We start from the raw sequence: 11,496 nt of genomic DNA, 5'->3' as shown, positions 1-11,496 counted from the left end.
TTCCGGTCAATAAAGCAACATATATATATATTCCAAGGTGATTTCTTGTATATGTTTTGGTACAGAAGAAATTTAATTTTAAGGCTTAGCATTAGTGCAAGGTACAAGGTATAGTACTATCTTTTGCAACCATGAGAATACCAATCTATTGGTCCCTCTTGCTAATAATTATTGCCTAGGTTGGTAAAAGATATTGATTGAAGATATATAGATCGACAACTATGATTCTTTCATAGTTAGATTAAGAGACGGTTCAAATTCTATTGATACATATGGAATATAATCAACTTACTTAGCTTAGATGATTAATTCCAAAATATAGCAATAACTAAGATACGTGATTTTTTAAAATGTGGATGTAGTTAATTAGCGATAGTAGAAAACTACAACTAACGCCGATTAACATTTAAAAAAAAAAAAAGTGAAAAAACCCTCAAACATAACTTTTATTTACTTAAAACTGGATTTATTATTTAGTGTCTGTTATCGCTTGTTAATAAAGGTATGCATTTTAAAAATTTCAGGTTGTACATACCTAACTAAGAAATTTTCATGTATACATATTCCTCTCATAAGGGTTGATAGCTTTTAATTTAAATTTCACTACAAAGGTTAAAGTTCTAATTGATTATTCTCGTAAAACAAATGATGTGTTATAATTATGAGGATCGATGGGTTTAATTATTAGCTTAACTACTTAATTTTACTATTTATTAGGTATTGTATGTGTTTAGGGTTTTGTTGATGAAGAGAAAAAGAAAGAAAGAAAATCTTGTGATCGGTCATTACAAAATAGGAATATAACAAACAAATAGATTTCAACAATAAATAAACGAAAATGTTGAGTTTCACTAATAATGTATCAGTATTTCTTTTTAAAGATGCTAAAGGTTTCCCTAAAGTGTTGGGTTTTACTAGTAATGTATCGGTATTTCTTTTACACATGTTATTCGTACATTTTCTTCTTGTATTTATATTTTTTCAAGGGTTTAAGGCTCATTAGGTCACTTTATCGGTATTACATCTTTTTAATTTGTTTAGTTTATGTAATTTTTCTCATAGTAAATGGGTAGTACTACATTTACAACCAAATCTCATAAACTTTTTCTCATAACTTCAAAATAACAGATCGCAATTGATCAACTCGTAAATAGGTATTGCCTACTCACTAACGTTGGGGTTGAGAGCTAATCCTTATCCCATAGTAAATACTATTTTTCTTTTCTTTCCTAACAAACTAAGAACTAGGGTTAAGATTGTTAGGGTTTGACATATAAAAACTAAAGAATTTAAGAAAAAATGAATTAAATTTCAAAAACCATATCCATTCCATAGATAATACACATCTCCTTAACACACACAGTTATGGGGATTAAAATCTAATTCATTAAGGAAAATTTTCATTATTGTTATCAATTTCTGATTGATATTTTCTTAAAGTTTTCTTCTAGGGTTACATTGAGTCACATATAGATAGAGAAGTTTTGAGATTATTTGTTGAATATTCTTGCTCTCTCTGACCTATCCTTTAGTGGTTACAAATATTTATACAAAATCCATATGTAAACTGTTCATACTGTTCTTGGTAACTAACTCAATATTTCTTAATTTTGGTATTGATCATTCAAGGGTAAATATTGAGATTTTTTATGCAAAGCATCATTTCAGTTAGTTTTTCTTCTTCAGTTTTGTGTTATCTTCTAATTAACCTGCTGTGACTTTCTAGTTAATTAGCTCTATATAAAGCACCAAGAAATTCCAAACAGTAAGATAGTTTCAATCTGATAACAGGTCTTGATGATCTACAAGCTTCTACTTAATATTTGTAAAGAACAGTTCGAAATTGAAATATCATTTTTTTTTTTTTACAATAATGAACATATACAAATTTAACCCTAGAAAGATATAAAAGCTATAAAATATAATCCAAAAAACAAACACAAAACGCAAACATGCATGCAACAGATATTATCAATATGAAATCGGAACCAAAAGTCGTAGAAAAGATATTGAAGACTTAGGCATAGAAACCCTAGATCGTCTTAGATCAATTACTTTGAGATCAATTCATATAATTATATACGATCAATATATGAACACTCATTTACCTTATCTACGTGTCCAGCGCTTGCACCTCGCTGGCGAATCTGCGTACGGACAGTCCAATTCGGCGGCAACCACGAGGGTGGATCATCATTCTTACTCTTTGGTCTACCAGGCCTTCTTTTTTGCCCGACTACCTTTCTCTTCCTCCCCACTTCAACAGGTTCTGAGGCGCTAGGAGATGATGAAATGTTGATAGTACTTTCATTGACTCCGGAGTTCTCTGTGGCTTGAAGAGGTTCAGGTGCTGCCTGAATTAATTGTTCATTGACTCCGGAGTTTTCAGCCGGTTGAAGAGGTTCAGGTGCTGCCTGGGTTTCTTGTTCAGCAACCATCAACAATGGAGGGCGCTGTTCCTGAGACAATAGTGGGTTATCGTTACGAGGGGTTCGCGATTGAAGCCCCATAGCCACCCTCCGGTCCACCAGTTGTGGTTCCCATTCGATATCATCAAACAATGGCGTACAGTTTACAAAGATATTCAGGTCTTCATTCTTCACTTCCTCTCCCATTTGCCCTTCTACTCAAGTTAATTACGGAGACACTAAAATTTTTTTATCTATAAAGACACAAACGTTCAAAAAGAGGAAGTTCTTCAAGTGGGGTTTCAAATTCTTATTGGTGAAATTGCGTCAGCCGTTGGATTAATATCATCTTTTAGTTCATGTAATGAAATCATTTAATTTCTTACCAGGTATGGATCCTTTGTATTCGTTGTCACAGATATGTCCTAACGGTTTCTTGGGTGGCAATATTAAAGTTGTATTTGTACTAATTAATTTCAGTTTAATTATATATATATATCCATTTTGGGAAGGAAATTATTCAAATAAAACTAGTGAATTATACTTTTATTCAAGTTTAATTTGGATTGTTCTGAGGAAAAAAAAATATATATCTTGAATAGATTTATGATTTTAAAGTAAATTTTCGCCCGCGAAATAAATATACATGATCAATAAGTATCTAGTGTTAAGAATTTAATAAATACGACGATTGATTTGGTCTTCTTTTAGTTCATTAATTACTTATCATCGTGGAAGAATGATAATTGATCTATCACGATCTCTAATTACTTCCTATCATTACAACGATTAATTTGATCTTATTTTTAGTTTATTAATTACTTCCTATCATCGCGGAAGAATGATAGTTAATCTATCACGATCTCTAAAGTCTAAACTTCAATTAATCTCTCTAATTAACCTCCAAAGGGTTGATTTGACGGTCAAGAAACTTTGCTATCTTCATTGACTCTTTGAGTTCAAATATTAATGTCACCTATCAAATTTGTGACTTATTTTAAAATATTAAGCTTGTATAGTATTCAATGTTTCCTATAGACTAGTCTGAATTGTGTATAAACTAATCCGAACATCTTGATCATAAAAAAAAAAATAATACTGTTCTCTTTTATTAAATTTGTCAGCCTTTAGTTATTTCTTGACATTTAACACTAATTATTTTAATCACTATATTCATATGGGAGAAATTATTAATAGATATAGCATCGATTATTAAGTTTTAATCACATGCAGCCCAGTCTTGACAAGGGGCTTGAACCCGGTCTATCAAATTGATTTTGGAACATAGTCAAATTGTTTTATAAAATTTTGCTTTTTATTTTTCCCTCCATTTATCATGGATGGAAAGGTTTATACACTTGTAATTTTGTATAGAAGAGCTGATAGGGGGGCCACGGCTTCATTCAAGTTCAACCAATCAATTTTCTGCATTTAATATGCCAGACTACGAAAATTAAGGATGTGGAATCCAGATAGGATCTGACCTATAAAATTCTTTAATTTACCTTTCTAAAGGGTAGAATATCCCTTTAATTTCAACACACGGGACCAAATTAATCGGCCAGAAGTTAAGAAAAATGATAGGGACATCGACGTTTTGCATCAAATTTTTACATCGAACAACGTGTTTATTGAATTAGACTAACCACGTATCACGTTAACAAATATTCTACGACGATCGTTCATTTGAAATGGATTCCTGTTCATATTATATAGACGGTCGTCTACCTAGAATAAATGTCCGTTCATAGTTTAAATTAAAAAAAATTGACTTAAATTGTTTATGGACACTCGTCCTCTTATAAGAACGACCGTCCATAATCCATAGTTATGGACGGATTGTTCTCTTATGGATTATGGACGGGTTGTCCTCATAAGAGGACGGACATCCATCTTTTAATATTAACAAATTTTAAAATTTATGAATGCTTGTCTATTATTCAGTGAACGAACGTCACTCATTGCTTAAATGGATTACAGAATCTGTCCAAATGGTCATTGCATAAACATGTTTGTTTAGTTTGGAACGTGCTTATGACCCACGTTATTTGGAATCTGCTTATGACCCACCTACTAAATGGACTACCGAATCTGCACTACAATTAATCAATTTCCATCTTTCTTCTAACCACTTTCATTAATGCTGCTGCAGTTACATATCCAATAATGTTTATCCTATGTATATCAAAAAATTGAATGTAATTTTTTATTTAAATTAAACAATGGACATGCGTCCTTCTAAACGGGACGCCTATCTATTGAATGTAAATTTTTTTAAAATTTTTTGAACAGGTATCCATCTTATATAGACGTCTATCCATAGTAAATAGACACCCATCCATATAAGATGGACAAACGTCCATTATTTTTCTTTTAAAATTTTATGGACGAACATCTCGTCCATAGTAAATAGACACCCGTCTATATAATATGAACGGGAGTCCATTAAATATGGGCAAACATCCATAAATGTTAGACGGCCGTTCATTCACGAAAAACTCCAACATGGTCACATCTGACTGGTTACCATATCCTTCGATACAAAAATTGGGTGTAAAATTTCGGTGTCCATAACTCACAAGTTAATGATATTTTCTTAAACCAAGAACAGATTTACCCTGTAGTCAGGGAGAGTCCAATCAGTATTGCATCAGCATCAGTCTTGAGACGGACAGAAATTTCGATACAAAAACTTGCAATACGGTTTGTTAACACAGCTTCTCAAGTTTCATCCCAATTGGGATCATGGGATTCTGTGAAGTACTGCAACATTCATCCGTATTCTGTGAAGTACTGCAACATTCATCTGTATTCTGTGAAGTACTGCAACATTCATCTGTACTGTCAGATACTCATTGAAGGATGAAGCATCTTCCTAGTCTTGTCAATTGTTGGTTCTCAATTTCTCATCATGGGCGAAACAAATGAAAAAAGACTCACCCTTCACTGAAGCATGGGAATAAGATGGCAAGCTAGCTGGTCAAGACACAATGGTTTGCACTTGGCATTGGCATCACATTAGAAACAGTAAGGTAAAAAATTAGGTTAAGATATCTACATAGTTTCCATTCAACCAACTCAATGCATACATGAAGTGCATATTGAGAAAACAGCAACTATATTACTAAGTTAATACAAAAACCTGAACCTTCAATTGATACATTGTCATTCACCCCATTGTACATTCATGGACAACACTTTCAAATCTATAGATGCCATCTAACAGAACCCCCCAACATAAAGGCGGAACAGAAACATACATATAAGAAAGGATAGGGCATTTCACACACATGAATTGATGAATGCCTGTGCCGAATCCACATGAGAATACTATCCCATACATATTCAAATGACAAACTTCTAAGTAGCTAATTATGAGTCTAAAGAAGGTGAAGCTAATACAATTGGAGCCCACTTGCAGATGAAAAAGCAAACAAAGGAACCGAGCTAATGTAAGACAATAATGGAAGGCCCTATATCTTACAATCTTTGATATCTTTGGCTAAAAAAATGAAAATTAGTTGGTCAGTTGAGCAAGGCGGTGATATAAACTAACCAAAATTGGTATATCAAGCAATAAGGGCTAAGATTGAGAGAATAATATCCGATACGAGATCATAATTAGAATGCACATCAAGGTTGAACAAAAATGCCTTCAAGACATTTTGTTACCACCATTGCTGGTTGATAGGAATGTAAATGCAACAGCCCATTCTCGTTTAGTATTTTCAGGCACCTTGTCTTTCCCAATGAAAGGAGTCCAGGTATCTTCAGAAGTCTTTGTCAGCACCCATTGGATCTTTTCAGGTGCATTGCAATAATCGAAGTTCGAAGGCGCGGGCGCGGGCGCAGGCATGGGTGTTGGTGTGGGCGCAGGGACGGTCTTGCCTTTTGTGCCAGACTTCTGTTTATGGCTCCCCAGAGAATGGAAAGAATAAGTGCGTGCAAGAAAAAAGGGACAGCAAGAAAAATGAATAACATTGATCTTGGACAACTTCAACAAAAACAAAAAGTCCTCATTTGTACTCACATCCACATCAGCATTGGAGTTCTCCGCTCCTTTCTTCCTTTTACGTGGAGTTCCAGTTTCCAAGAAGTAAAGCACCTCCTTTTTTGATCTGAATCGACGGGCTGAGGATGGGTCAAAATAATACTGCACAAGATAAAGAGATATTAGGTTGGGTCTGAACTTCCACCATCAAAAGAAATGTTTCCCCAATATATTTTTTTCTATGTAGCACTTTTTATTCATTCTCTTGTAACAAATCAGCAAGTCTTCCTAAGATCCTAAACAAATATCCTACACAGTCGACAAATTATTCACAGATGCTTTGAAGAGAACTTAACCTCACTTCTCACAATGTAAATGATATATCTCATCTGCAGTAATGCCTAAACAGTCTAAAAATGATTTCAACCTCGTAAAGATATCACAAAATACAGAATCCTTTCTTGAAAAACTATTAGCCAAAGTGCAAAAATTATTTCTATCATCTGTCCCTCAAAAAAGCTTTTTAGACTGATGCAGTAATACATCAACTCTATTTCTGCGCTGAAGAAGTGCTTTCCCACTGGCATAGTATATCTAATTCCACAATTCAGGATAATTTCAGCCTTCGTGACTTCAGGAATCTGACACAGAAGAGCATAAACCAACTAAAATTACAGATAAAAGCAACATCAATGATTTGCAAGAGCGAAGGACTCATTTGATAATCAGAACTGCCCTAACGCCTTTTTCAAAAAATTTCTACCTACTTCAAAAACTCAAATTAACCAGCCCACGAACATTGAGTAAATTCAAAAAACCTAACCAAGTTTGCCCATTGCAAAAAATCAACTAAATGGCATCAAATGCCAACTTTTAATTCATCAGGGGGCATATACTGATGCACCAAATTACCAAACCATTGTACAAATCCAATTTTATTTCAAGAGAATCAATCAAATAAAAGAACACGAGAGATTTAACATATGCATAAAATTAGACAAGAACAACCCTGCCAATAAACTACAAATTGATATTTCTACTATTTATTGCATGATCTAAATAAAACATTAGCAAAAACATGATAACATAAAATCAATTTCCGCATAAATAAAACCCAATTAAACATGAAGCAAGTAAAATATTTCAGAGAATAGAGAATATTAACCCTATCAATAAGTCCAGCTGTCGCTCCAGAACTCCTAACCCTATCTTCAACTAACCAACCGGGCGGCAACCATTCCGGCGTCTCCGGCGGCGGCGCCGTAGGTGGCCGGCGCTTTGACGGCGTACTCTGAGATTCTGATCCATTTGAGGTAGCTTGGTTAGGTGATTTTTTATTTTGAGTATGGGCACTGGTAGTGGTGCTGGCGGCTGTGGCGGTGGCAGTGGTGGTGGTGGTGGTAGGGTTAGGAGTGGGGCTAGGAGTTGGAGAATTGGCGGTGATGAAGGATCCGGACTTCAGTAGCGGGTCGGGTGGGAAATCGGCGGAGGAGGATAGGGGAACAGGTGGGTCGGCTTGTTGAGATTTTAGGTTCGGGTCATGGGGCAGTGGTGGTGGAGTGGAGGTTGACATGGCGATCACCGGGTTTTCATTTTGGGGACTTTAAATTGCGACAGGTTATATCATGGGGGAAACATAATATAATACTATTAAGATAAAAGTTATTAGAGTTGGAAATATTCTAGCCGTTTGATCTGGCATTGCACGCTCAGTCAACTGGGGCTACCGTACATGTAATCTGCCTTTACTAAATCTACCTGACATTTGTCTTTCTTTTTGTATTATAAATTCTTCAAATTCAATAGTGTTAAGAAAATGTTCGGGTCTGTTCGGTATACTGTTTTCTATCATATTTTTAAACATACTCTTGAAATAACTGTTTGGTTAATTATTTAGAAAATATTATTATATTATATTTAATTACTTTTAGATTTCTTAAATTTATTAATTTAATAAAACACCTCCCTAAAAAAGTTTAAAAATTAAAAAAAAAAAAAACACCTCTACCCACTCACATTTGCCAGATATCGACGGTCATCATCGGACGGTGGTCAGAATCTGGTATAATCCAATCGGTAGTACGTCGATCTATCATTTTTTGGTCAGATCCATCGTGAATCCAGTCGAAAAATGTTAGATCTACGACCAAAGATCTAGTCATTGACGGTCATATCTTTGACAGTAGCTGGTCGTCAACGACAGCCACATCTTTGGTCATCGTTAACAACTAAACATGGCTAGATCTGACATTTTTTGACCAGATCCACAGTGGATCTGGCTAAAAAAAGGTCATCTCGATGCACAACTGACCAGATCTAGTTGGTCGTACGTCGATACGGTAAATCGAACCACCCTCTAACGGTAATGACCGACTGCCAGTATTTAATGGGTGGATGAGAGTGTTTTTATAATTCTAAATATTTTTATTAAGAAGTATTTAGTAAATTGACAAATCTAGAGGCGTTTTATTAATTTTTAAATACTACCTTCTTATTCCCATCCAATTCTAAATATATGCAAAATACTAAATCAAACACACCTTTTTAGCATAAAACGAGATAATGTCACTGTTTATATCAGAGTATCAGACTGGGCTAATCAACAAGATTGTCCAGTCCATTATGCTAAATGTCTCCGGCAAACTCTTGAAATTAGTGCTTCGTGTCTGTCAATATAATAACTTTAAGTAGCCCAAACCAAAATGAAGAAATAAACAGCAGTGGTTGATGTGCCACCACGCATGTGCTGAGACTGAGAATAGCTCCCGTCCCAATATTATATTTCATTTTGGATATGAGGAAATTTATTTTCATTGGCCCAAGTGGTTATAGAGAGACGTGAAGGTTAAGAATAAAGTCAACAGATCCAAGGGCATAAGGCCAACACATTTCTCAATTCTATAGCACAACATTTTAGCTTTCTCAATACACCTATCAATCAAAATCCTGGAAAAACCCTTGTTCAAATGAGCGGCCTCACAATATCCTCAATCATTGGCCCAAACCTATACAAATCCAATTTAAGCATACATTTTTTTTTCCGATGGAAAACAACCAGATTCTTCTCAAAACAGCCTGATTAAAAGAAAAGATTCAACAGATTATTGAATGTGTTTATTCCCGTTGAAAACCCTTATCAACCTATTGGATCAAACAAAACAAGGCTTCATATTATGAACTTCGATTTTATATGGTCAAGAAGAGGATCAAGCTAGGTTTATTTTCAATCAATGTTATTATTTAAATTGTAATATTTTTTGTTATACCGTAAATTTATGCATGAATCCTAGACAAGTGTCCTGTGACTAAGGAACTCGTGCATGAACTCTCGCCACGCGTCCTGTGATAACGCATTTGTCCAGGTTGTGTGTTACACTAGAAAGGAGTTACTTCACTTGTAAGACTGTCATAGGTTACTTCAATAGTAAGATTCAGGGTTGAGCTGTCATTCATGTTGTGTGTCACCTTATAAGAAGATTATTTCACTATTAAGTCTCCAATAAAAGGTGGTTTGTCAGGCCACGTGTCATGCGATGAGAGAGTTGCTTCATGAGTTAGACCAACCCATGCAACAATACAATAGGGATCTCCCACACCAAATCAAGGGTCTAGAACCTCATTTTTTGCCGTAGATATAAAGCAGTTGTCCCTCTTAAGAGCATATATCTTCTGTAAACACATCAATAAGATAACAATAGACGTAAGATTTGCATATTGCATCCGAACTACTTTAAAAATTATTTTTGTCTATTCTTTTTTATTTAAATGCATTATTGTTATTATTTTTCATTGGTTTAATATCATATTTTATGATCTCGAGCAAACCTTTTGTGCGAACTCCCATAGAAGACTCGCGTACTTCTCGTTGATGTGAAAAACCGCAACAACATTTTTGTATGATTTAATGCTGCAACTAGGAAACCATGGCACCATTCTTTAAAATTAACCAAATTTTAGAGGGATCGAATAAAAATAACACACCTTGAAAACCTAACTATATTAATTAATAAATGCATCTTTGTATATAAATACCCTTGTGTAGCTGCCTTTTCAGTTACAATTTCCAAAATTCTCATCACGCCGCTTAATGTTTTAACCCAACTGCCCAAGTTTGCAAATCTTTGGTTCGTCTTCTTCGACAAAATACACAAATCATAATTTTTTTTATTTATTATTTTAACATAATAGCAACATATACTAACTTAATATAAACTACCATTGGGTGGTCGAGTGGGGCGATATAAACTCTTGGATGTATTACTTAAGAGGTCTTGAGTTTGATTCTCTTCGGTTACAAATAGGGGGTGGCCAAAAGAAAGTTGACCCGATCGTTAATTTCAGGGTCCCAAAGATTAGTCGAAATGTGTGTGAACTGGCTCGGACGCCCTCAATCACCAAAAGAAAAAAAAAAAAACCTAATATAAACATATATTTTATATATATAAAAGAGATTGAGAGAAAGTTAAAAAAGAAAAGAGAGAGAAAGAGATTGAAATGTTGGGTAGAGGGCAATTTTTGAATATTTATAATTATTAATTAATATAGTTTAGGTTTTGGAGATTTGGTTATTTTTGCCCTAATTTTATTCATCACTTCAAGTAATCACGTGTGGTTAATTTAGCTTATTTATCCCTCAAATTCGTTTGGGTCTTTCCACTTTCACACGTCCCTAAGTGTACACGCCACCACCACCGCAGCGTGTTGTCCTATACAAATTAAACATAACAATTAGACAAATTTTAAACTACCCCTGTACTTTCTTTTATTATTTTGAAATTAATACGTAGGCCGAACGGTATGCACTCACCATAGTTTGCCATAAAAGCAATTTGATACCAAAAGGTTTAAAAATGATAATTACTTACTTTTTGTCTAAATTTATTAGTAAAATCCGTTTAACTAAGGATAATATAGTAATTTTATATCTATTAATTTTAAATTAATCCATAAATCTCTGATTTTTTATCCTATTTTTTTATTTCATTTTTCTCTTCTCTCTCTTGTCTTCTTCTTCATCTCTCTCTTCTCTTCTTTCCTTTTCTCCGTCTTTTCTCTCCTCCCCTTCTCTTTTTTTACCTGTCTTCTCCCTCTTTTCCC

General features: G+C 34.3%; 1 protein-coding gene across 1 annotated transcript; it reads right to left on the bottom strand.

The window, feature by feature from the left end:
• Positions 1 to 5,509: 5,509 nt before the first annotated feature.
• LOC116146268 (methyl-CpG-binding domain-containing protein 5-like) lies at positions 5,510 to 8,004 on the bottom strand. The gene is made up of 3 exons (XM_031431680.1): positions 7,565 to 8,004; positions 6,439 to 6,561; positions 5,510 to 6,312 (listed from the first exon to the last, which is right to left on the bottom strand). The coding sequence occupies exons 1-3, from the start codon at positions 7,970 to 7,972 to the stop codon at positions 6,064 to 6,066; spliced, it is 780 nt and encodes a 259-aa protein (XP_031287540.1). The 5' UTR covers positions 7,973 to 8,004; the 3' UTR covers positions 5,510 to 6,063.
• Positions 8,005 to 11,496: the final 3,492 nt, after the last annotated feature.

Source organism: Pistacia vera, unplaced genomic scaffold (genome assembly GCF_008641045.1).
Source record: "Pistacia vera cultivar Batoury unplaced genomic scaffold, PisVer_v2 Contig475, whole genome shotgun sequence".
Taxonomy (NCBI): Eukaryota; Viridiplantae; Streptophyta; class Magnoliopsida; order Sapindales; family Anacardiaceae; genus Pistacia; species Pistacia vera.
The sequence above is the reverse complement of the archived record's forward strand: the minus strand, read 5'-3'. Positions and strand labels throughout refer to the sequence as shown.